Raw genomic sequence first — 26,899 nt, 5'->3', positions numbered from 1 at the left:
GTCACAATTTCCTTCCATGTAAATCCAGTGAGACATAAAACATTACACTTTCAGTGTGTGAGAAGGAAAATCTTTGACTTTAAAAGAATAAAAAAGAAAACTGAAATTGTTCAATGATCATTTTAATCTGGGCACGTTTCAGAAAAAGCCATCAAGTCTTTGAAGGCCTGAATGTCACTGAATGGTGACCACAGCGTCCAACTGGAGGCTCTAGACAGTGTTAGACAACAGAAACATTTATGCAGTGACAGTTAAATGTGACACATCACTTTGGTCTAGACCAGATAGTCAATTAACAAATGTGACGACCATTGTTCATAAAGCAACAGATGGAGACCCTGAAGTTTATACAAGATGTCAACAAACAGAGCTTAAAACATCTAATATGAATGCAATATCCACTGAATAGAGGCTGTAACAGTTGCTTGTTTTGTTTTTGTTTTTTTACAAATGACATGTGTTTTGGTCTCTTAGTGATTAAAAGCAAATGGATTAACTGTTCAGCATCAAATCTATCTTGAGTTGAGGTAAATCCCTATGAAAAGCTGAACATTGAACTAGTGATTGCCGTTTTGATTTCTGTCAAATTGGATAATTAGTGATAATCAGTGCTGAGGGATGTTCCTGGCCTGTTAACATTTAAGAGGACAACACACGTGATGAACGCTAACAGAAAAGCTATTCTGACTGAGCTGAGAACAGCAGCAAATGAAACTCCAATTGCATATCAAGTGAGTCTTTCAACTAATGTCCCTGCAGCAGGTAGCTTGGCCCACTGTTATTAAATCATATAATTTAATGTTTTTTGAGTGCTCAGCAAACAGCCTATGCCTTTGTTCATAAACTACATTTCCCTTCACAAAGTCCTTCTCTGATGGCCTGCAACTATGGCCCATGAGAGTTAGAGTTGTGTCAATAAGCCTTCTCTGTAGGCTTAAACAGGAGGAAAGACCAAACAGAGCTCCTCAGGGAGAGTCAGTTATGCTGGACAGTGCTCGCACACAGAGAAGCCTGGACGACAACGATGGATTTTAGCTGGCAGTCTGGTTTTCTGTAGGTGACGTGCTGTCAGGTGAGGCAGCAGACTCGGGTGTTGGGGAAGAGTCAGTCTCAGGGGGTAAGGCAGAGCCCTCAGTCGTGGCGGCGGAGACAGAACCAGAGTTGGACTCTGCTTGGGAGGAACTTTCTCTATCTTCCTCCTGAGGATACAGCTCAGGGTACTTCTGCATGCACTCTTGCATGTTACGGAAGTTGTCGATGCACTCGGAGCCCTTCACCTCTTCCTTACTGTAGTGGAAGCAGGAAAAGGCCTCCTTGAACTGAGAGCCACATGGTCCGCTGGCCATGCCGCCCAGGCACGGGCAGTTCCAGTTGATATCTCCATTTGGCAGGATCAAACCTAGAGAAACAGGACAACAGACGGAAGTTGATAGAATAACTTTCTGAGGTAGGGAATGAGTGGAAGGCAGTACCACTTAACTAAGGCTACATCAGACCTCAAGCCTTAGTGCTCAAATTTAGATTTATTGCCCGAGTCACTCGACTAAGTCACGACTGTTTGCTGTCCTGGCTCCCAAATGGTGGAACAAGCCCCTCATCAACATTCAGAAGGCAGAAAATCTACACATCTTCCGCCACATCTCTTTCGACTGCACCTTGGCTAAGGCGATGATATATATATAAAAAAAGCACTTTTATGTAGCACTCTTTAGATCTGCTTATTTGAAGCTTCCACACTTAATTAATAACTTGCTCATCTGGTTTGTTACCGAATTGTTGAATGCACTTATTGGAAGCTGCTTTGGACAAAAGCGCCAGCTAAATAAAATGTAATGTAATGCCCAGATCTGAGATCTTTTTGTTTGACTGTTCACGTCATTTTTAAAAGTGGACAATATCAGATTCTAGAGTGAACTGGTCAGGGTCCTGAGCTGACATCACTGAAGACATCACACACACATACGGACGTAAACATGGAGGCCACTGAAGTCACTGTTTACGGTTTCATTTATAAGTTGATATGCAGTGGATTTGTGAGCAGATGATAACGAGGATGAGGAGAAAGAGAGCCCCATTTCTAATTATGGCTTATTTTGTGGAGAAATGGCTGCTGCTTCTGTACAGAAGTGTGTATCAGCCTGACATAACATGGTTTCAAAATACTACTTTCAGGTCCAAATGCTCCGTTGAAACAAAACTGACAGCAGCCGAACATGTGAACAATTACGATCTCCTCTAACATCAGATAGACAGCTTTTTCATCCATATGAAAGAGGTAAAATGACAGTTACGTGGTTGTTTTAAAAACTCAGACCCGTTCAAACGGGGAACACAGCACTGCTGCGTTGCAGAAATATGAGGCTCGGGGCGGCTTGGACCCAGAAATCATATTTTGAAAGGGCGTTAAGTCACGACTTAACAGCCGGATACGGAGCCAGAGCAGTGGTGGCATCGTGACGCAAGTGACGTTCTAGGATCACATATGACAGTGGACCATATCAGAACTGAAAAGATCAGGTTCTATGTGATTTGTGCTTTTCACACCTTTATAAAAACAAATCAGAAGTCAACTTTTGCCTGCAGTGTGAATGTAACCTCACTCACTAACCCTGTTCCTCATAAGGATCATCGGGGTCATCTGCAATGAGCTCAGCATTGCTGGGTGCCTCATGGTCCTCCTTGGTCACAAAGATGATGCGATCTTTACCTTAAATGACAGAAACACAAACAACAATGACATCAAGGATCACAATAAGTAAAAGTAGAAAACCTGGGGCCTCATTTATAAAGCTTTTATGACTCGGGAATCAGCGACACTCGATGGAATCACCATGAAAAACAGCTGAGTCAACAGAAAAACACACACATTAACTATAAAATAACTGACAGCAAATGTATTTCACACTGTATAAAGCCTAGTTGTGAATAGGCTATACTAATATAGGACTATACTGTTGGCACGCAGTTAAGATGCAGTTTGAATTAATTATCAAGTCCACATGTTTTTAATAACATGTTTAATTGAATTTTATAACTGCAGGTGTGTGCGTTCGGCTGAAGTTGTGAAAACGTTTTGTGCAAAGTCATGGCAAACAATTATGAAACTCATCTCAACTCATCTCCAACCGCTTAACCGGGGTCGGGTCGTGGGGGCAGCAGCTTTAGCAGGGGAGCCCGATCTTCCCTTTCCCGGGCCACATTAACCAGCTCTAACTGGGGGATCCCGAGGCGTTCCCAGGCCAGTGTGGAGATATAATCTCTCCACCTGGTCCTGGGTCTTCCCAGAGGCCTCCCCCCAGCTGGACGTGCCAGGAACACCTCCCTAGGGAGGCGCCCAGGGGGCATCCTTACCAGATGCCCGAACCACCTCAACTGGCTCCTTTCAACGCAAATGAGCAGCGGCTCTACTCCGAGTTCTAAGGGAGACTCCAGCCACCCTCCTGACGAAACCCATTTCGGCCGCTTGTACCCGCGACCTCGTTCTTTCGGTCATGACCCAGCTTTCATGACCATAGGTGAGGGTAGGAACGAAGATTTACTGGTAGATCGAGAGCTTTGTTTTCCGGCTCAGCTCGATGCAGTACAATTATGAATTGAAAAAGTGAATTTCGTTGGGTACAATCATTGTTTAAATTTAGGAAATTATTACATTCATCTGTTTTCAGTAAAAATGTGACACTGATGAGCTAGAAAGTACTGATGTGTGGATCTCACGTGTCATAAATAATGCCCTCAAATATCATCCTTCATTTCCTTTATCACTTCATATAAACACATTAAGGCCGGCCATATTATTCCCATTTTTAAATAGCCCTCTGATATTTTATATATAAATACGCTAAACTTCCTTATAAATAATAACGGTCAAATTTACTTGATTCTCAGCTGCGGTGACATGTTGCCACTCGCTCTGTTTATGTTTATTTGAAATGCTTCTACTGAAGCCCCCATACAACACATTTTTGTGGAGCTCAACCTCCATTTCCACCTCGGAGAACCTTGCTTTTCTCGCCTTATTCGGTGTCATTTTTTATCACGAGTCAATGTAACGTCCTCATTAAGATAGCGTCAATATTCATGAGCTATTTAACATATGCCATTTTTGGAGGATAGTGGGAGGAAAAGTGGGATGACACTGGGCGGTGATCATCCCCACACAATTTACCGCAGGTGGGAATTCATTGGTGGGCGGCACGGTGGATGGTGGTTAGCAATGTCGCCTCACAGCAAGAGGGTTTCTGGTTCAAATCCCGGCCCTTCTATGTGGAGTTTGCATATTCTCCCCGTGTCTGCGTGGGTTTCCTTCAGCCTTCTCCCACAGTCCAATGACGTGCACGTGTTAGGCTAATTGATGACTCTAAAATTGCCCGTAAGTGTGAATGGTTGTCTGTCTCTGTGTGCCCTGCTATAGACTGCCGTCCTGTCCAGGGTGTACCCAGCCTCACGCCCGATGTCAGCTGGGGATCGGCTCCAGCCCCTCAGCAATCTATAAAGGAAAGATTGCGTGCAAATGTGTCCTCTAAACAGTCATAATTACATATATTTTATTTCCTCTGTTTCCCTGTGATAACGAGATCATTTTGAGCTGTTTTCTCGTGATCACAAAATGATTCATTTGATCTGGAGAAAACAAAATCATTGCAGGAAACATAATTCAGTGAAGCAATGTCAGAGGAGCTCTTCAATCAAGGCCGGACACAGATAATGTTCACATTAGTGCACGTCATCTAAGCAGACGGTTAGAACGGCTTCAGCTTTTATCAGAGGTGTGAGTGAGCCTGGTGTCCTCATAAACTACAGTTTTTTTTGTTGTTTTTTAACAAACTTTATTGTCAACATTATATTACAACATAAACACCAGTGCAGGGAGGAGTTTTACAATGTGCACATTACAGTTTCATTGCATAACAGTAAATAACCAACTGAAATCATCTGTCAGTGTTTTCTAAAGTGTTCTTTAAGATATGAGTCTTTATGGGGCATGACATGTCAGGTGTGATGGAAATCTCAGACCTATCACGTTTCATTCATTATCTATCAAATTAATTCTCTCGTTATCACTAGAAAACTGAGGAAATTAAATGTATCTGATCTATGACCCTGTAGGGCTTCCGTACCGCACAGTTTTATAACTCATTCATGGTTTTGTGTGTACGCAATGTTTTGGGCAGGATTATACGCACAGTTTAATAAATGAGGCCCCTGGTCCTGGAGGGTCCGGCTGCAGTATCTGGTTGACAGTGACCCCTGGGGGCGGACTGCGCCCGTGGCTTTGACTCGAGATCAACTGCTCTGCCGTTTGACAACGTGAACGTTAACCCTCCAGATTTAGTTACACATCAAACCACAACACCATGCCCTCGTATAACGGCCCTTTACTGTTGCTGGAGGCTTAGCTGTGCTCGCAGACAGCAATGAAGCTTACCCCCTGCAGTCTACGGGGATGGACGCTGTTTCTAGAAAGCTAGCCTAGCATGGTAGCTCTCCGGATGACATTGTCCAGCCGTGGAGGTAAAATGAATGAAGCGGATCGACCTTACCTTCCTGCCTGCAGTGCGACATGTCTGCCGGGGTTTGTGGCCGTCGAGCCTCGCCCTGTGTGCTCAGAGATGACCGGTGTGAGAGGAATCACTGAACTGAAGGCTCTCATCTGACAAACTACCCGGCGTCCGCTGACACTGACCCCCTCCGGTCACATGTAGGCGCACGGTGATGACGTCACTCCTTAAAAAAAATGTCAAGAGCTTTAACACAAATCAGAGATTCACTTCATTTTGCATTATTACCCTTGTATGTCTGGATGAAATGTGCACTTTTTGCGGATATGAGCCAGAAACAATTTTACATTTATTTTGTATTTTTGACCATTGTCTGTTTTTTTTGGAGAGACATGGAAAACTACAACAAAACTAAATAATATAACTAACAATTAGACCCAAAGATTTAAAATTTTGAACATGATGACAAATCAGTTTTCTTCCTGACTCTAATGGGAAAACTCCACATTCCACAGGAAGTCCCTTCCTAACTTTAACGTCTTCACAGAAGTTCAGTGTTTATATAAAAACTTGTCACTGACGCTAAACAAGAAAAGTGAATGTACACTATTATACTTTAACTCATTTTCACTTACCCCAGAATAAGAAGGGCCTTATCTATATATTTATTTTTATATATTTTTTTACTTTATTTTATTTATATTTATTTTGTATTTTATTCCTTTATGCCGTCCCTTTATCTGTCATCTGTTGGTCCGTTTCTACGATTATTCTGATTATTTGTACTTTTTCAATTGTGAAATAAAGATTTTCATTAAAAAAAGACACAAAAAAATCTTTGACTTTGACTGATTAATAATTACCATATCAATTATGTATTATTATGTTATTATAGTATTAAGGAACACATCAAAATCTTACACATTATACATCCTACAAATCTAATTCTCTAAATTATTATATTACTTTATATTTAAAACTAATTTTAGAATCTTTAAGGGAAAATCAAAATTGAATTTAAAATGTATTTCTTTATTTGAACAGAAGAAATAGAACGTTAGATTATTTTTAAACGTATTGGTTTTATATGGTAAATGTTACTTACATAAATGTGAAATAAATTACCCTCAACCTCACTGAGTACTTTCAAACTAGAGAATAATGTACGGTCATGTCATATTATAATTTTGTGTTAAGTCTAATTATTATTTATTTTTAATATATTTTTATGTATTTAAATTCAGATTACTGTCTTTCTGTATCATTTTCATTAAATAAATGTGTCAACTCTAAAGGACAATATCAAAGTGACTGCAGATGAAAATAAGCATGTATGGCTAAATCTGGCACATTTACATGTGTGACTTTGTTTCTCTCGTTAATTAATGTGCGTTGACCCTTTTTTAAAATATAAATAAACAAACAAGCTCTAGAAAGTTGATAACTATGTCAGAGGTTGTTGCTGTTTGTTTTATATAATCTTACTTAACACCCAGCTTTAACTATCAATAACACATGCTAAGACCATTCAGACACTATAGACTACATTATTCTTCATTATTCGACCAAAAACGATATCCTGTAGTGGTCACAAAACATGCAATGGCAAAGCACAAGGCTACAGTCGGAATAAAAACACAATATCCAAGTATGTTGGGAAAAAAATCCTGTTTTTTTTTAATTACACAATTATGTCTGTTACATAAAGTAAAAACCAAAATGAAACCCATTTTTGTCCCTATCAAACCCACCCTCATTCCTACCACCTAGGCGGTTTTGTGCAGCGATTCAGTCTGGGAATAAAAGAGCATGACGACACAGACAAACACTTTGCTTTGAGGACCCAGAGACAGAGAGCATGTCCTGCTAAGACCAGAGTGAACATAAACATAGTCCATCATTTCAAATATCAAAATAAAAACCAACAACAGCTTTTCTGAGATTACCAGAAACCTTATCAGGAGTACAAGCATATTTTATTTATACTTTTCACAACCTACTATAGGCCCCCAGAAAACTCAAGCATGATTGCTACTTGCGATGAACGTGACATGGCTTTCTTTCCACTTTCCCCCGAAATGTCCGGTAGTGCTTTGAGCTTGAAACAAGCACTAACACGGTGTCACTGTCTTAGTGTTCCTTGAACATGGTGCAATGAATAATGCCTGAGGTAAGTCAAAGACAGCACCTCACACTTGTGTGCATTTAGGCATTCTTCAGCTGATAAGACAGTCAGTGGAGATTTAGGCAGCCTGCAGAGAAATGGGTAATAACTATACGAGTAATAGGACCAAGACACACAATACTATGCTCAACACTGGGAGTAACCAAAACATTTTTCTCAGCATTGACATGCTCAGAGGTAATGATGGAAAACACAGGTGGCAGAGAAAAATGATCTATCCCAGCTTCAAAATGTACTGTGTGAAATAAAAAAATGATGGGAGGTGGATGCTTTGTGTCTGATATGTGTCAGAAGGTTGGTATTTTCTAGAAAAGCAGTGCTCCCATGCTGCCCACTTCGCTCTGCTCCTTTACAAAGATTTCAAAGTACTGGTAGATGATGGTCACAGCCAAGAGGATTCCTGTACCCGAACCAATGGCCCCCAGGAAGTCAGCCATGACAGACAGCCCTCCTATGCAGAGGCCACCAAAGGCAGCAGCTGTGGGGATGTACCTGTGAATAGTAAATACATTATAAATACATAAATATTCCAGCGGATAACTTTCTATTTTCTGCAAGTGACAAACATGTAACCTGAGACTTGTGTTTGTAAGGTTGCTTGTACCTGTTCAGCTCATGCACCATAGAGGTCTCTCTGTGTCCCCTCATTACCATCTGCTGCTCCTTCAGCTGCTTCGCCACCTGAGACACACACAGTTTGTTTTTTCAAGTCAGGTTTTCCAAGTATTCATACTACTTTAACTTCTTCATACACACATTCAAGTCATGATTGCAGAATAGCATCAGCAATTCAGCACTCATCATTCACACCGCAATTTTGTAGAAATTGCATTTTCTAGTTATAGTAACTGTTACTTTTGTGGTCCTTGCATCTCTAGGACTGTCGATCTGTATTTGTGTCTGTCTGCCCATCTGTCTGTCTTTCTCTTTCTTTCTTCCCAGTCCTCCACAGAGCTGGGTCTGTTTGAAGTTCCTGCCCGTTAAAGGGAAGGATTTCGTTCAGCTGTGCGCACAAAATTGCTGGATTAATAATGTAAATAATAACTATCATAATTATTACTATTTTTATTAGAGAGTGTGCGACTTGCTGCTCATGGGGGAATCGTTGGGTCTCATGAATAAGTCATAGAGTGTGGTCTTGACCTACTCTATATGTAAAGTGTTTTGACTTTTGTTATGATTTGGCACTGTAAATAAAATTGAATTGAAACTAATACAGTTTGTGACGCACAATAATGTTGACTACAGCCCTCAGGTGTTTCACACCTTCCCATAGTTGTTGTCATCCCCTCCTGATGTTTATCAACCCTTTTACAAAATCAGTTATCAATTCAAGTCAGCATTTCACCTAAAAAATGTATTTACCACAAAGTAGTAATACGACACAGTAGAAATACTCTGTTACAAGTAAAAGTACTACATTCAAAATGTTGCACAAGTTAAAGTACAAAAGTAAACAGCATGAAAATGTACTTAAAGAAGAAAAAGTAGTCATGCAGAATGGCCCATTTCAGAATATTACAGTATCATAGTTAAGTAACTATATGTAACATATGTAGGTTCGTTTGAGTGGTGGGGAAAAGAAAATCCATTCACTTAAGAATCGTAATTCTTTCATGAAATATTTTTTTAAATCGATTCTTTATCGTCTGAATCGATTGAGTTGCTTCAGTTTTGTCTATTTGGAGGTAGGAGGAAGTTACTGCTTTTACTGTTGTAGTCTGTGAGTGACGTAATGCACATCTGCTTCTACCAAAACAACACAAAAACAAGCATGGGTGGGGATGTAACTTGCCCCCTCACATTTTAAATCCAAAGTGTGGTAAACGCTACACATACAGTAAAGTATGGAAACACTTGTATGGACACAATGTGCTCACAAAGTGATATGGAGCCGGGCCAATGTGAGAACATTTTAACGGTAATACTGCCGACATGAATGCCCGTTTTTCTGGACTGCGGTCAAGCGAGCTGTCACTCTAATCTCTGTGGTCAAATCAGCTGGTGCTACAACTGCAGTGCGTCCATATTTATACTGACACTTATATTAAAGTCATTCAAACGACCAAGATGGAGCCGACGGAGAGCAGTGACAGGGAAAGCAGTGACAGATTTGGTGAAGTTTACGGAAAGGTACACGTGACTACGTCTGTTTTTCAAAATAAGGGTTCAGACAAAATATTGAAATTAGATTAATAGGTGTGTTCCTGATAAATTAAAAAGAACCACTAAGTTGTGAGGGAAATATCTTCATTCTTTGTTTTTGTTGCCAGAAAAGAAAAATTCCTGACAATGACTGATACATTTGATGACATCTGACGACAGACACAATTCAAGCATTTCTACTGAATCAATTTAGAGATATTCATGAGTAAATGTCCCATATTTGTACCTTGAAAGAGCTGCATTCCTGAATACTTTCATGTTTACTTTATGTAGAGATGTTACAAAGTAAATGTCAAAGTGTATGATTCAATTTTTTTCCTATGGTCTAGTCTAGTGTAAAAAAGAAAACAAAACATAATATCGAATCTTAATATTTCTAATGTCGCAATACATGTTGAACTGGTACCCAAGTACCCTGATAGTGTTGAACCAGGAGAGAAGCATGTCGTCCCAGCCGTGGTTAATTTCATGTGGGACTGACACAAAAAAAGTTGCAAATGCTTGTACAAACACAGACTTACGTCTTTAGCAGAGGATCCTGAGACTTCAATCCAAGTCTTGGAGAAGAAAGCACAGGAGCCCAGCATGAAGACTATGTAGATCGCAGCATGGACTGGGTCGTCGAGCACAGAACCAAACGACTCTGGAGGAGAAAGGTAGTAGCAGAGACCGCCCACTGGGTAGGCCCGAGCTGGTCCACCACTCGTGGCATCCTAAATAAAAAAAGATTTTGTAAGTAAGATGCTGTATGTCCATGACTAACAACAACACAAGAGACAGAACCTGACTGACACTCAATGTGCAGGAGGTGAAGCACACGTTATATACTTACAGACCAGGTTCCCAGGAGGTTGACGAGGAAGTTTCCGCTAAAACGCGTTGAGAGCATCTGAGAAATTACGTAGAGATTAGAGACCAGGGCAGACTGCAGGATGATAGGGATGTTGGAGGTGTAGAACAGTTTGATGGGGTAGGTGTTGTATTGACCACGGTAGCGTGCAGACTTTATGGGCAGGTCCACCCTGAAGCCCTGGAAATAAAAAAGTGTGCCCATGAGTAAGCTGACAGTTGTAAAACAGATTGTCCAAATTCTTTTAGACATTTAACGTATTTGACATAATCAGTTGGTGTTGCTAGCTCACCTGGAAGTATATGACCACAGCAAACACAAAGACGGTGGCGATGAGGTTCATGAGGTTAGGCAGGTTTTGTCTGTAGAAGGCCTCTCTCAGGGCACGCACCTTGTCCGTGCGGGTGGCCAGCAGATGAAAAAGAGCAATGATGGCTCCCTCGAATTCAGTCCCTGGATAAACAGTCATTATAACACAGATGAAGATACATCTCCTTTATCGTCACTCAGCTTTAAATGTGTGTTTTTTCGCCCCAGTACTCTTACCTCTGCCCGTGTTGACAGTGGTGGGGCTGAAGGCCTTCCAGACTATCGTCTCACAGATGTTGGTCGCAATGAAGAGAGAGATACCAGAGCCCAGACCATAGCCCTTCTGGAGCAGCTCATCCAGCAGCAAGACAATCAGACCTGCAACAAAGAGCTGAAGAAACAGAGAGGAGGTTTATATTCAAGAAGACAGAGCAGTGGTGTACAGCCAAACATTATAACAGTCACAATCAACCATTCAGGGTTTGAGCTTTCTAATTTCTGCCAGTCCCACAAAGGGAGATGATTAAAACTCCATCTTAATTTGTCAAATATTTGTAAACTAAATTTGAAAATGCACCACAGAGGGGCTTTCATAATCAACCTCTTAGTGCTTCACAATATATATGACACACAAAACAGGTTGACTACTATAAAGGAGGAGGCAGATAAGCTCAATTTAATGATCAATGGTTCAATTGATTGATTTTTTTCTATTGTTTTTTACACCCTGAATGAGCTAAACACTATTTCAGACACAGCCTAAACTATGGAAATATGTGTGTCTGTTTCCAAATACACAAGTTTCCAAAATTTAGGCAGGAGAGCAGCAGTGAGTTTGTATTAACCTGGATGATGATGAGCAAGCATATCCCAGCACCCATCTCTGAAGGGTCGCCATACATGCCAGTCATAACATATACAATGGCCTGTCCAATGGTGATGATCATTCCAAACACTGCAAAAAGACAGAAAAATGATTTGCAATTGGTAATCTTGCAGGGACAGCTACTACTACATTGTATATTGTGTCTGCCATTTTTAAAAATAAAGAATCTTAACAGCTTCAAAAGGTACATGACAAGTTCTAAAAATAGCACATTTAGTGAGTAGGAGACCTACATTTCTGAGCTCCATTGAAGAGGGCTCTGTCCTTGGGAGTGTCTCCCACCTCAATTATCTTGGCACCAGCCAGTAGCTGCATGATAAGGCCTGAGGTAACAATGGGTGAGATGCCCAGCTCCATCAGAGTACCTGGAGGTGAACAGCATTAGTAAGCCTCAGTTAGTACAAATACAGCAAAAAACACCAGAAACAATGCATAAAGGCCTAGGTCTGCTGACCTTTGACTTATCACATGAGATAATGAGATTGCGTCAGGTCTGATAACACTGGAACTAGATTATTTCTACTTGTAGGAGATGCAAAGAACATTAAAGAGCTTTGTGATTAACCCTATTTATCATAAACAATTCAAGCACCTCTGTTGGAAGCCAGGATTACTCTCATCCAGTAGAAGGGATCTGCTGAATCTGAAGACATGATGCCGAAGAGTGGAATCTGAATCAAGAAAAAGACACAGTGTCACAAACCAGTATCACCACTAAACAGAACCTGTAAGTTGGTTGTTATTACGGTTATTCATCAACAGATACTAACCTGGCAGCACACCAGAAAGATGAATAGTGTGATGGCAGTCCATAGTACCTTTTCTCTAAATTGAATCTGCAAGAGTTAAAAAGGAGCAGATGTCATTCATAAACGCAGTGTAGACATAATGCGACTTAATAGCATACATTTTAAGACTTGAACATACCTTTCTTTCTGGTTTCTGAATTTCTGGCAAGACCGCACAGAACGGCTTGATGACCTCTAGAAATTTAACTGCAGAAAGAAAAGCAACAGGTTAGAAGACCTGAAGATGTGACACTGCATGAACACCACACACTGATATATATATATATATATATATAAGAAACATATTTGTGTTGTCTTCTTGAACCAGGTTACTTGCTACGTCATCACTAACCACCATCTAAACAGCTGCCAGCTGGTCAACACAGCAATAGGCTACATTTTCTTCGCAAAATCGGGATGTATACAAACAAATAAACCTGAGCAGGGTTGGAAAAACAAGCATGCAGTCATGTTCAGACTCCTGGCCTCGCTGCTCAGTGTCGATCAGCTGTTTCAATCACTGAAATTGACTTTGACAGCTAGAAATTTAACATATGCCACTAAATTACCTTTTGCTTTCTCGGTTACTGTCATTGTGGTATTGCAATCTATCAACATGCTCATATTTCCCTTTTAAAACGCTAAGACACCAGCATCAACCTGCCTTTGCAGTAGACGATCCTGGTTGAACAGTCCACACAGCTAGCATGATGCTAACTAGCGTTTAATGACTAAACGAGAGAGAGCAGTCGCTGTAAAACAGGAACTTGGACTCCCATTTGAAAGACGAGTGTAATATGTTACAAAACGGGGGAATGGCTGTAAAACAATTGTAAAATAACCCCACTGACTGAGAATAAAAGCTTCAAATGAGCTCCCGTTATATGCTAACGTTAACCAAACCCATGTTAGCTGATTAGCCGACGATCGCTGTGTGTCCGTTAATGTTCGATAAAAAGAAGACAGGAGGTGTTTTCTTCTACCCTCAACTCACGTATACAAGAGGAAAAAGGCACTTACTCCCCATGGTGTCCTTGGGCCGACTCCTGCCGTGTTACTGGTGCAGATTGAGTGGTGAGCGGAGTCAGTGTGGCTCCATCCAGCCGCTCCGTGAGAAAAGAGGGAGCAGAGACACGTCACCAGACAAGCCGCTGACACACGTCACTGCTCTGAGACACACCAGCACCCAGCACCCCTGCCAGCACCCAGCACCTCCGATCAGGCTGCACACCACCGTGTCTGTGAATACACTTTATCTAAGGTGTTGATACACACTTAAACTCGGTAAACGCAGGATTAAAATGTTTAAACCTTTATAATCTAACCTCCCGTCCGGACAAAGCTCTCCAGTCCTCTAGAGGGCGCCCTGCTCTGAACCCAACCCCCGAACCGCAGCGACTTCCTGGTTGATGCAAAAACTGCAGTTCTCAGAGTGTCCAGTAGGAGAAGTTTGCACAACAGAGCAGTTTCCCATTGGGCCCCTTGTTAACCAGGCCGATTTCACAGCATGATTAAGCCGATTTAAGGCATGTTTACAAAAAAAAAAATAATTCTAGTCTGTATGTTTAGGTCATAGCGTTTGGACTTGGAAATTGTATTTTGAAAGGGTGTTATGTCAGACTTAACATACGGATAGCAGCCTACTATCGATAGCACATGCACTAGATGCTAATCTGGAGCAGCGGGAGGATTAGGGCCGTGAGGGTCAGTGTTTTACAGTCTATGGGCATAGTACTGTGTTGAATATCAGTTTAAATCATAGATCATAAATGCTGCCTGCACTCGGTTCACAGAGCTGGTGTGATCTTCGCTAGAGACACAGGAAATTAAAAAAAAAGACTCCTGTTCTCTGGTTCTGGAAAATAATCTCAACATTTACTCCCACTCCCGTTTATCTAGTAACACGTTCTGTTAGCCTAGCTCCCGGGCGATGGAGCTAATTATAATAATTCAGTATACGTCAGCCAGATGGACAGATATCCCTCCCCCCAACGTCACATCAATGCCCTTTTTTGGTAAGACGAAATGAGGCGAAGTTAAAGTTTGACAAGATGGCGGCTCCCGGAGGCGAGTATGATTGGATCAAGTTGAGAGAACGGACCATGACGGAGAAGATACATCCATTTTTTATATAGTCTATGGTTGGAGCACTGAGCCCTTCCACTGCGAAATAGGCTACTTAAGCATATGAGCCAACATATTATACAGAAAAACAATCGGGTATATACTATTAATCTTATTATTACAATGGCAAAATACTATAGTCAAAAGCAACTGGACTTGGTTATCAAATAACCAAGTCCAGTTGCTTTTGACTGAAACGATGACCTGGATAAATGAGAACATTCACAGACTATATCCATAAACTCACTGATAAGAACTCGTGTTTTATTGCTTTTACTAATGACTTCAGGCAATACATTATTTCACTCCAACACTACTTATATACAAAGCATTTAAACTGCCTTAAAAGTGTTTATTTAAAACTTTACCCCCGCATTGGTCTTTGCCTTTAACTTTATTTCCTTTTCCCTTTTTTTAGTTGTTATTTTCATTATTATTATATTTTATTCATCTCTATCATGTGTTACTGTTATTTTTGTGTAAGTTTTTGATAATATTGTATTAGATAAATACAATTTGTTAAAAATATGTATATTTTGATGTAGTATAAATACATACAGGATCAGGCCAGGAATGGATGTATTCAAGTGAATATATTTTATTGTGTTATGACCCTCCCAAGGAGTTGTGTTCTTGATTAAATCTGAATATTTTTCTCATCATGCATGTGGTTAAAATAATATATGGGTTTCTACGGGGTGTTTAATTTTCTCGGTACTGGCGTTAGCTCTCCAACTGTTGACATGAAGTAGGTTAAAATAGCTCCACTTTTACCAGCTGCAACATTAATGCATCAACATTTTTACCCTATAATCCAATGATATAAGTGGATAAACGTTATTCTGAAATGGGCAATTCTACATAATAGAAGTATGGTATGGGTCAAGGTAAACTTTATCATCCCAGATAGGGAAATTCAGGTGGTCAAGGTGCAGAAGTAGGCGGAGAGTACAATGCAATGTGGGAGCATTATTCGATAGGGGATTTTGTCTACTAAAATACGCTGCCCCTGAAAAAACAACAAAAAAATATATAGTTTAATAGTGTATTCAAATATACTCCATATTGTTACACTACAGAAACCCGTTTGTAATAAAAATCAATCAATAAATAAATAAAGATGTCAAAATACTGACAGAAAAAAATACAAAATCAGATAAAGTACAAACTGTACCTAGAGTCCGTACTGAGTCCGTACTCCCTTCGCATGGAACCAGCTACAGAAAGAACTGACACTGAAGGAGCTGGTTTCTCTAAACAGATTTAAATCCCTTCTTAATGATGTTGAAGCGGGCTCTTCTGTCTGCACATGCTTTGTTTGATGTTTGATGATGTTCTGATTGTGACCATATTTATTTGTTTGCTTCCTGTCTTGGCCAGGACTCTCTTGTAAAAGGGATTTTTAATCTCAATGAGACATTTTCCTGGTTAAATAAAGGTTAAACTAATTAAATTAAAGTAGTATTTAGTAGCGTAAATTGTTAGAACACCAGTCCATTCTGGTGAGTGTCACTAGGCTTTGAAAGGGCCAAAACAAGATAAGAAGGAATATTGACAAAATTTTGCCATAGTGCGTATAACAAATAAAATCTATAATTTAAAAGAACTTTGAGTTGGCTGAGGAGATTTTATTAGTTCATCTAACTAGCCGTAACATTAATGTTACCCGTCAAAAGAACTCTTGTGTTGTGTTCAGGCACCCGCCGTGTAAATTCACTTTGCGCTGCCTTATTAGCATCATTTGCGGCGTTCAGGCCACTTGATTTTAAATCTTTAAACCCAAAAAGATATGTGGATGACGTGATTTTTGTCTCTATAACAACAAATTTGCTTCTATTATTGTCTTTGCATTGACTTTGCATGTAATCGCACCGTGCAAAATGCAGCCGATGTGAACACAACATGAGATCTTACGCTAAGGTTGACGCTATGTCCAGCCTTCCCAAACCATCAGAAGACACCTGGGCAGTATTAGCTAAACAGTGAGTGTTAAAAAGTATTAGTTAACTCAGTCTTACAAGAGCATTGTACATCAGATCAATTTGAAATTAAAATTTGCAAACTGACGCGTGATTGGTCTAAAGTCAAACTCTACAATCCATTTGTAAACAATCAATCTAGAGGAACCTTAGGGCGTGATCACACTGTCCTTTTGGCCGCGGCCAAAACCGTTTTTTCAGCTAAAGCCTAGTACCTTTAAGCAGTGTGAGTGGACCCGCTCCGCGCTCAACTACGGCCCGCTTGAAAGAGGTGGGCTTTAGCGGAGCCGTTAGCACATGTACGAGCACGAGCGTGCGCACGTGTACGAGCACGAGCCCTACGGCAGTAGCGTTATGTCCGCCTGTTCGGACATGTAAATAGAAGGGCGGACCATGCGCGGACATTTAACAACAACAACAATGGCGGTGAAAGGTTCACGTTGGTGTGGTGCGGAGGTGGAGTGTTTACTGCAGATTTGGTCGGATTCAAAAACAGTCGACAAGACGCACAAAAACTCTGAGGTCTATGGAAAGATTTGTAAACAAAGCCACACACACTCGATCAATGCGTGTGACGTGATACGGCGTGATGGCGTATGGACAGCAAGAAGCATTGGCCGGCCCTGGCAGTGTGAGTACAAACGGGGCTGGGGCGCGGGGGGAGAGGGAGGGGGGACAAGTACCCTAAAGTCCGGGTCGCGGTCCGGGAGGACAGTGTGAGTAGGCCCTTAATAACACATGTAGCCCTGTCACTGAGTCCCTCTCACTTCACATGGAGGCTGTGTGTTTATTTTTGGGGAGGACCCATCAACCGTGCCTTTTCAGCGGCCCTGATTATTCTGTGGCCGCGCCTGTGCGTTCATACTCTTCCCTGAAAACATGTGAAATTAAACCATGATTCAAAGTGAACAGCAGCAGTTCTGTAGTACAGCAAATCAAAGGGTTTGATACTGACTTCACTGAAGCTGTTCAAGCTTCAATAAAAGTTGGAATCATTATCATAACTTTGAATTGAACTGAATTTATTTCAGATATGTCAAAAAAAGAATACAAAAAGTATACAAAATTCAATTAGTTTAACAAATAAGAGAAAAAAACGTTAACAACATATATACAATTAACTCTACCTGACAAGGAGTAGCAAGAGGTTTTCACTTATTTAATCCTACCCCTTTTTCACAATTCAGTGATTGCTATAATCAATAACTTTTATCTACTATATGTACAATTTGTAAATCTAACTATACAATAATATATCTTGTGCACCACTATCTAAGAAGTTTCTGTGACGTTATTAATTTACCCTTCCTCACACATATTTACTTTAGACTGCATTCATGCCCTCCCTTAATAATATTGTTAATACAGATGTGTAAAACCCCCCATAATAACATAGTATAACATGTACTGTTAAACTATGTTATTATTATTATTATTATTATTATTATTATTATTATTATTATTATTATATAACACCTTATTCCTGTGAATGTTCTCATTCGTCCAGGTCATTGTTACTGACCAGGCTGGGTCAGATGCGTACATGAACTGATGAAGCCTCTTGGATGAGAGGTGAAACGTCTTCCTAGACAAACAACCAGTCCAGTTGTTTTTTGACTGAAATTGCTTTGCGGATAACACCTTATTCTATGTCTAATATCCCATAATATACAGTACTATCTTACTATATTATTTAAGTATGTCAAATTTCTATTATATTCATATATTACTACTGTGTATGATGACTTAATCACATTACATGTTATTCTAGTGTACACTGTACATTTTTACTATACTTGCTGACTTGTGCTATTAAACACACCATTGTCATTTTACCTCATAATATTGTCTTAATTGCTCTTGTTTCTATTTATACTTCTATTCTTATTTTAGTTATTATATCTTAATCCATAAGTCAATATATCAAAAGTCAAAGTATCTACTATATGGGCAAAAGAGCCATCTCAGTCATTTGTCTTGAGAAGTTCTCACCACTAGAGCTCAGTGTTGTTCCAGTGGTGACATCTGGCCGTGCTCGTCCTCTGTGTGTTTACATGACGTGAAGAGGAATTCTATTGAATGAAAACAAAGAGAAACAAATTAGGTCTGAATGGACGAGTAGAGGGGGAAGTGTTTGTGTGGAATAGCTGTTCAGGATCAGTGATTGTAGCATTGAATGGTGGTGAGCACCTTTGACTGCACTGTGCTGCTGCCACACTTGACCCACAAAAATGACACAATAGCAGGTTGATGATCGGAGCTTGTAAGACGTCTTTACATGTGATCAGTCTAAACTCTCTCAACCTACTGTCATCTATCACTTAATCTATTTTCCAGCAGAAGACACACAGAGGCAATGGAGGATGGTTAGGAGCCTGAACATCTGCCCTCGGATATAGAGATATTTATTCATGATGTTGCATAATGTCCACAAAGCTGTGAGCTCAACAGAGGTCATGAGGGAGGTAGGCTGGTCGACCTCAGTTTTGATAAACATTATACAGAAGTTTTTATTAGTTAGTATGAATTTATTCCTGAATGAATCACACGCATGCGTGCGTTAATGAAAACAGAGCGATCCATAACATTCATACCAGTGGTTTGCTCAGGTTGCCAGATCAAGGAGCCTTAAAGCAAAAGTGTTGTCAACATTGTTTTCATTTAAATGTACTATGTGCTTCAACCACCAGCTTACAAAAACAATTACATATCTGTGTTCCCCGCACTTTAGTTGCATGATCTAACTCTAATAAATGGTCTTTCCGTGGACACCAATCTATCAGCAGTGAGTGCTAATACCTATGTATGCACATTTATAGATGTGTGTCTGTTAAAACCATGTCACATTCCTGTCCATCAGTGCCAGCACGGATGGATTACTAGATACGTGATGACCACAAAGAGACAAAAAATGACAATCCGGCTGTTAAGTCGTGATGTAGCACCCTTTCAAAATATGCTTTCCGGGACCTAGCTGGTCCGAGTCTCTTATTTCTACAACGCAGCAGTGCCCCGTTTGAACAGATCTGAGTTTTAAAAAAACAACGTAACTGTCATTTTACCTTTTTCTTATGGATGAAAAAGGGTGTCTAACTGACGTTTGTACTTGTTTACATGTTCGGCCGTTGTCTCTCTTTTATTTCAACTGAGCGTTTGGACCCGGAAATCGTATTTTGAAAGGATGTTATGTCAGACTTAACAGCCGGATAGGGATGCAAAGTGACCACAAAGAGATGCTAAATGGCTGAAAATAGACACAAAAAGACCATTTAGAGACAAAAAAGTCAGACAAAGAAACACAAAATGATTAAAACTTGATGTAAAATGGGCAGAGAGAGATAGAAAAATTACGACAGAGAAACAAAAAATTACTTTAAATCGATGCAAAACGACTACAAAAAGATCCAAAACAATTGCAAAGACATACAAAAACAACTTAAAACGGATGTAAAATGACCACAAAGAGAAACAACATGACCACATAGAATTGCGTCTAAAAATACGTGCACAATGACCACAAAGACACCCAAAATTACTACAAAACGACTACTCAAATCTGGGTGTCTTGATCCTACGTAGACAGGGGGGGGGGGTCTCTTACATGTCTGTGCCCAGGGGCCTAGTGTCTCATAATCCGTCCATGGTTATCAGGGTTACATGATCTGTTCCAGCTGAGGAGTGAGCATTAGCACGTCAGACACACACTCACGCAAACACTACTAAGTAGGGGACGGGGACAGACATATCTGGGGGCACAGAGAATCCCAGGGTAGTTGTAAAGACAGAGAGAGATTAATTATAATCCTTGGGTGTTATATTTGAATGTTTATTTCACTATAAATTCATCATAACACCACCTGTCTATCATTTAAACCACGTCGGACATGGGGCTCTATTTAGAAGACAAGCCGGTTATAACAAAAACAGCACCACGATGGTTTTATGTTTTCATAGTATTTGTCTATTTTTCCAGACTAAACCAAACTGCTGTAATCCCCACCTAATCCAATTGAGGTCTGGCAGCGTAATACTGTAATGCGAGCCAGAGTAACACCATGGAGTGATTCAAGAGAGCAGAAAGTCTTTCTTCATTTGACCTTCATGGGTGAGCTTGAATAAAGATGTGTTCAGAATTAATCTGTGCCTCTGATGGTTCGTTATAGTAATTAAAAGGTCAGTGTAAATGAGTTTGACAGAGAGGGACGCCATGCTGTGGGTACAACAGGGGCCTCAGGCCAGGTCAAGGCCAGACGCCTGGCAGACAGCGTCACCACCGCCGTTATGTAACAGTCCAATTACATCTTGGCTCGATTTAGCTTTTCCTATCTTCCTTTTCTCTGCTCCTGTGACTGAACGAGCCGACCGAGCCTCCATGCACCACAATGTCATTCCATGTTCTTATAAACAGTCGATTTAATTTTAATCTACCGCATGTGTTGTTTTTTTGTCTGTTCCAATGTAGCATTAACATGCTTGAACTGTGGATGCTGCAGCCTGTGCATGTGTGAGAGCAGGATAAAGCGAGAGAGTAAGGATTTTATGAATAGATTATTAGATTGGAATGGGGTCATGCTGTGATTTTATCTTCCAGTGATAACTAATCATTGGTTTCTGTTACATCATGTTGTAATATCTGCTCTAATCATTTGATAAATTATTCCTGGAAGCGATGTTAGTCTCTGATGACTCCAGGTTTTATTCATTTTAAAATTCTTTATTTATATGATATAGACTTTTATGTCGTAGCATGAGATTGATACTCACGTTTGAGCTTGAACGTCTTGGGTATTGAGGAGCTGAAGTGCTTCTTCACGGAAACTACACTGTACATTTACTGCCACAACTTCATTGTCTGTCCTGCTGCTGTGCTTTGAAATTTATGGATAAGACAAACTGGTATAGACAGTTGCTTCAGTGTTGCAAGAACGCTGTTGGCACAAGGGTGTGCCGCTGACGGGACGGTCAAGCTCTGGGGTTTGGATGCCATTGTTTATTAGACAGTCCACCACTTTCACAGTCTAACTATTGGGTGGATTGCCATGACATTTTCTACTGACATGCATTAATGCTTAACTAAGTTGGTTTATATGGTTAACAGCTGCTAAACATCACGTGTTAGCTTTGTCATTGTGAGCATGTTAGCATGCTGATAGTGGTCATCCCTATGTCGGGGGCATAAGACCATAGGTACGCTCCCTGCTGACATTAGCATTCAGCACAAAGTACAGTCTCACAAATCTGCTAGCATGACTGTGGACTCATATTAAATGGATTTATATCAAATGCCTTTGTGAGTTCAGACAAGTTGGCCTGATTATTTAAGTGGTCGTTCAATCAGGGCTAAAAAATGGGAGCTGAAGTTAAAATTAGATCCTGTACAAAATGAGTGCAGACTACATTATGTCTTTGTCTGTGTATGGAAAGGGAAGGGAACTTGTTTTCCTATGATAGGGAGCTTTATAGCTTAGAAGATATCATTTTGCTGCAGATGAAGTCAGTTACAATTCAATTCAACTTCCTTTTTTTGTGAGGAACTTAAAGTGATCACCTAAATTAAAGAAATACAAAATGTTATTTCAGTGGCCTCAGAAAGTTCAGTCAATGACTGTGAACATGAGCTTTTCTCTCTCATAAGGCCAGAAACCAGAGAAGTAAGTCTCAAACTTGTGAAGTCATCAAGCTGTACCAAAGACAAAGAATAGGAGACTGATTCATTTTGTTTTGTTACATGCTTTATTCTAATATAGTGTTGTCAGCCGTGAAACAGAAAATGTTCACATACACTGAACATTCCCCAGAGTGCTCTCAGTCTCATCTGTGACATATTTCAAAATTCATCGTCTATCAAGCAACTCCACACTTCATACTTTATGACGTTATAAATTTGAGTCTTTAAGTAGATTGATGGTTTAGTTCCCAGTTCCTCCAGTCCGCATGCCCAATTGTCCTTGGGCAAGATACTGAACCCCAAATGTGGCATGTAGAGCACTTTGAGACCAAGAGGTCAGGGGATCATGAGAAAATGGCCATGCCAGTTTTCCCGACAAAATAGCATGAAATAGCTGGAGCTGATCCCAGCTGACATCGGGGGTACACCCTGGACAGGACGCCGGTCTATAGCAGGGCACATAGAGACAAACAAAGAGAGACAACCATTCACACTCCCATTCACACCTACAGGCAATTAAGAGTCATAAATTAACCTACACATGAATGTCTTTGGACTGTGGGAGGCAGCCAGAGAACCCAGAGAGAACCAACGCAAACTCCACACAGAAGGGCCCCAGCCGGGATTCGAACCAGTGACCCTCTTGCGGTGAGACGACAGTGCTCTGCTGGATACAGCTGCAGACAATTACACTCATGTCTCTTCATAATGTCATGTTTATGCATTAAAGCAGATGATAGCACATCTCCGCTTGCTATAAGAATCTGATCTTTGCTATTTGAGCCTCAGAATTGAGGTGGCTTCACGTTGACAAAACTTCTGTTTCTCCTTGGTCAAGTATTAAACTACTTCAGTATCAGACATACAGGACTCTGGACTTTGTCTTCTTTCCTGCACCAAAACAAATTCTCTCTAACAGAGATCATACCTTTGTATTCACAGCTGTCACTCAAATGCAGCCTCTTGAAGGAGTCCTGTGGATTTATCTGTATTAGCATACGTTCCTGCCTTAGGCACACCATCATCCTCACATAAAAGCACAGCTGCCTGAAATCTCTTCTGACCTGACCAAAGAAACAACATGGTGCACTCATCCACACACACACTTCATTGGTGGATGAACTCTAATCCTATATACAGATGTTAAAGCAGGTTGATATGATAATCCTCACAACCACCACCATCTTAATCACACAAGATTTCTTTTTTTTTTGCATTCTGTCACTCTTTCATCTCTCATTAAATTATGACCCTATATTATGACCCGGTTATGTAACTGCCTGTGCAGAGCTTGTCACCACTGAGTAAACTCAATTTAGCACCTGTCAAACAGACTTGGCTGTATTCCATGAAGTTCACGCCTTTTTTTGACAGTGCACTGCTCATTTGGGCATGCATATTCTACTCATTGAACAATTATTTTAATCATATTCCAAGTGTAAAGACTGGAGGAATGTGCGGTGTCCTTTATCCTGATGAAGACAATAAAAATATTGCTGTGACAACATTTTGGGATGACTGACTGTCTTCTATAAATAGGGAACACTGAAAAACACCACCAACCCCCACTCTGTGGTGACAGCCTGAGGCAACAGCGTCCACTGCATGCTTGTGCACTAAGTTGTGACGGACAATGGAGCAATTCTCAGATGGCAGCGGGGCATGCTGCCTGCATGATCATGTAGGAGTCATCAGACAGCTAGCCTGCAGACCACATAGATCAACTGTGTTCACTTCTTAATCTAAAAAACGTGCGTCTATAATCATATGAAAAAGAGAAAGGATGTGGGCGAGTTTAAGCAAGAGGAATAGGTTTAAATTATGTAGCATCTACAGAGGTGCTTCTAGAGGCTGTTGGGGCCCTGGGCAAAAATTCACAGGGGGCCCTCGAATCAGCGTCACTGTTATGTTATTATTAACCACCAACAAAATAAATTGTGAAATTACATTTATTTTCAAAGATAGCTATTTAAAAAATATGAATATAAACATTTTTTGGAAAAAACTTGCAATTCAAACATTAATATTAAGAAAAAGTAAAAACAAAACAAAAGGAAAAAACAGAACCGGAACAACAAAAACTTGGGTGGAGTCAGGTCTCCTACTGTCCTAACTTTGAGCATTGTCACTGCTGTAGTTTAAAGTTTGTCAGCCCTTGGGGGCTCCTACTGCCCTGGGGCCCCAAGCAGTCACCTGGCTTGCCTGCTGGCAAGCGGCGCCTCTGAACATCTATGAGGATTCATGCAAACATTAACAGAGTGAGGGATTTACGATTCAAGAATTTATACACGGTATGAAACACACAGACTCTCTCTCTCTCTCTCTCTCTCTCTCTCTCTCTCTCTCTCTCTCTCTCTCTCTCTCTCTCTCTCTCTCTCTCTCTCTCTCTCTCTCTCTCTCTCTCTAACACACAAACACACACACACACACACACACACACACACACACACACACACACACACACACACACACACACACACAGACACACACACACACACACACACACACACACACACACACAACCCAAAATGCAAACACCTAGTAACAAAAAAAGTTAATAAAGCTCTACACCATTTTGTCATATCTCTATTTGAGAGGAAAATGTGAAACATATTTGGTGTGGACTGTCCCTCATATGCAGAAGAGCTTCATAGTTCTTCATAGTCATTAGGTAATCCTCAGTCTGTTGCACATAATGAGTGAACTGTTGAGAGATGAGGAAATGAGTTGATGCCGTGAACAAACAAGTGAAATTAATTTTGCATCATGCATGACCTTGAGCTTCAGTTGGTAAATAATGACTTTTGCTATGCAAAGTAATACAATTATTGTTTTTTGCAGGTAAAACATTCATCAATACAGGACTCTGTGCTTTGCTTCTATTTCCATATGCAAGCATGTGCAATGTACTGACTGAATGTTTATGAGATGATGGAGCAGACTTGATGAATGAATAGAGTAGTGACGGAGTGTATTCATATTTTGATGAACGGGGGTGTGACTCTTGTGGCTATGTGATAAAGCCGTGACACTATTTCATTCTCACCATAGGCTGCTGTTGCCATAGTGATTGTAACCGCTGTTATGCAACTGCTCTACTTGCAGTGTCACCCCTCACAAAGCAATGGGCTACGAGGACGCTCACGCACACTCATACAGTGGTATGCAAGCACTATGGGATACAGTATAATGAAAGTAAACAATGGTATATGTGGGTTGTAATATACATATGCATTCACACACTTTGATGACAGAATGGGATCATGTTGATGGTTAAAAGCAGCCCACTGATCCTGAGGCTGTTACGCAACATTAGCTAACCCCCCCCCCCCCACTACCGCCACCACCACCACCTACCCAACTAACACACAGTAGATGTCAGAGAGGAGATGGAAGAGTTCATCTTCTACGTCTCTCCATGCTCTCATTTATCAATCTTTCTATCCCTCTGCATCATAAAGTGGCATGTAAATATGGTATGGGCTCCCTCCTAACACTGCCCTGACCTCGACTCTGGAAGATTAAAGTGTCTGTCCTTTACTGGGTAAAGACTTTGACCTTTTACTGGCCTGTCCTAAACCACCAGAGGATTACAGAATAAGCAGGGTCCGTGTTAGAAAAAGTAGTGACACATGCACCAGTTCAGAACCAGAATCAAGTTATAATAAAAACAATTTTATTCTTGTACAAGAAGAAAGCATAAAGTACAATTAACACCAGTGTCTCAACATGTTCTGAGGGAAGTCATCAGAGCCAAAACATTTAAACATGCAGTTTGTACAGTAATGGTTGTCATGGTGATATATTTAGAAAACATAGTAAGTTATCTTGGCTCTTCCCATAGCAATCCCGAACCTTCTGCTGACTTCGCAACACAAAACAATTAATACAGGCAGAGTTCTCCTTTATAACTAATAATAACATGTTGACGTTTTCTTCCATCGGTCGGCCTTACGGAAAGAGCATTTGTGTTGAGAGTCAACCAGTGAGGTTGTTGTACTGAATATTAAATGTACATAAGCCGACTGAAATATTTTTTCTCAGATATTCAAGTCACAAATAAAAACTTTTATTTTTAAGTGTGTAAAAGTAGAGAAATACGTTATTTGTATAGATGATTAATCATACAAGTATATAATTAGTATGCATACTGTACACGAAATCCTTCCAGAACTTTTGTGTTGACACATTTTTAAAGTGTGGTTTTCTTCCTTTCCTTCCTTTTTTCACTTGATTTGAATCATATGAATCTGTATGTCAGACCTCATGGGCAAACCTATTCATGTTTTCAATATTGAAAACCCAGCAAGCATGTGACGGATGGTGACATGCAGGACGCAGCTAACCTGACTCTCACCAGATGAATTTCATTCCTTCTTGCTTCCCTCAACCACCTGGGATCTCTCGACTTGGAAGGGATTTCAGGAGGCTCGGCCTTATCAAAAA

At 40.5% G+C, this 26,899-nt stretch overlaps 2 protein-coding genes across 2 annotated transcripts; both read right to left on the bottom strand.

The window, feature by feature from the left end:
• Positions 1 to 209: 209 nt before the first annotated feature.
• On the bottom strand, positions 210 to 5,676 carry chchd4a (coiled-coil-helix-coiled-coil-helix domain containing 4a). The gene is made up of 3 exons (XM_083939278.1): positions 5,541 to 5,676; positions 2,609 to 2,707; positions 210 to 1,399 (listed from the first exon to the last, which is right to left on the bottom strand). Exons 1-3 carry the CDS (start codon positions 5,560 to 5,562, stop codon positions 1,032 to 1,034), a joined length of 489 nt encoding a protein of 162 aa, XP_083795404.1. The 5' UTR covers positions 5,563 to 5,676; the 3' UTR covers positions 210 to 1,031.
• Positions 5,677 to 7,147: 1,471 nt separating this feature from the next.
• On the bottom strand, positions 7,148 to 13,802 carry LOC310965764 (protein transport protein Sec61 subunit alpha). The gene is made up of 12 exons (XM_083939519.1): positions 13,703 to 13,802; positions 12,822 to 12,889; positions 12,665 to 12,730; positions 12,487 to 12,565; positions 12,128 to 12,259; positions 11,854 to 11,963; positions 11,246 to 11,399; positions 10,992 to 11,152; positions 10,682 to 10,879; positions 10,371 to 10,562; positions 8,288 to 8,364; positions 7,148 to 8,175 (listed from the first exon to the last, which is right to left on the bottom strand). The coding sequence occupies exons 1-12, from the start codon at positions 13,707 to 13,709 to the stop codon at positions 7,989 to 7,991; spliced, it is 1,431 nt and encodes a 476-aa protein (XP_083795645.1). The 5' UTR covers positions 13,710 to 13,802; the 3' UTR covers positions 7,148 to 7,988.
• Positions 13,803 to 26,899: the final 13,097 nt, after the last annotated feature.

This window comes from Echiichthys vipera (genome assembly GCF_963691815.1).
Source record: "Echiichthys vipera genome assembly, chromosome: X".
In the NCBI taxonomy this organism is placed as follows: Eukaryota; Metazoa; Chordata; class Actinopteri; order Perciformes; family Trachinidae; genus Echiichthys; species Echiichthys vipera.
Note: the sequence above shows the minus strand (reverse complement) of the source record. Positions and strands in the feature narration are given on the sequence as shown.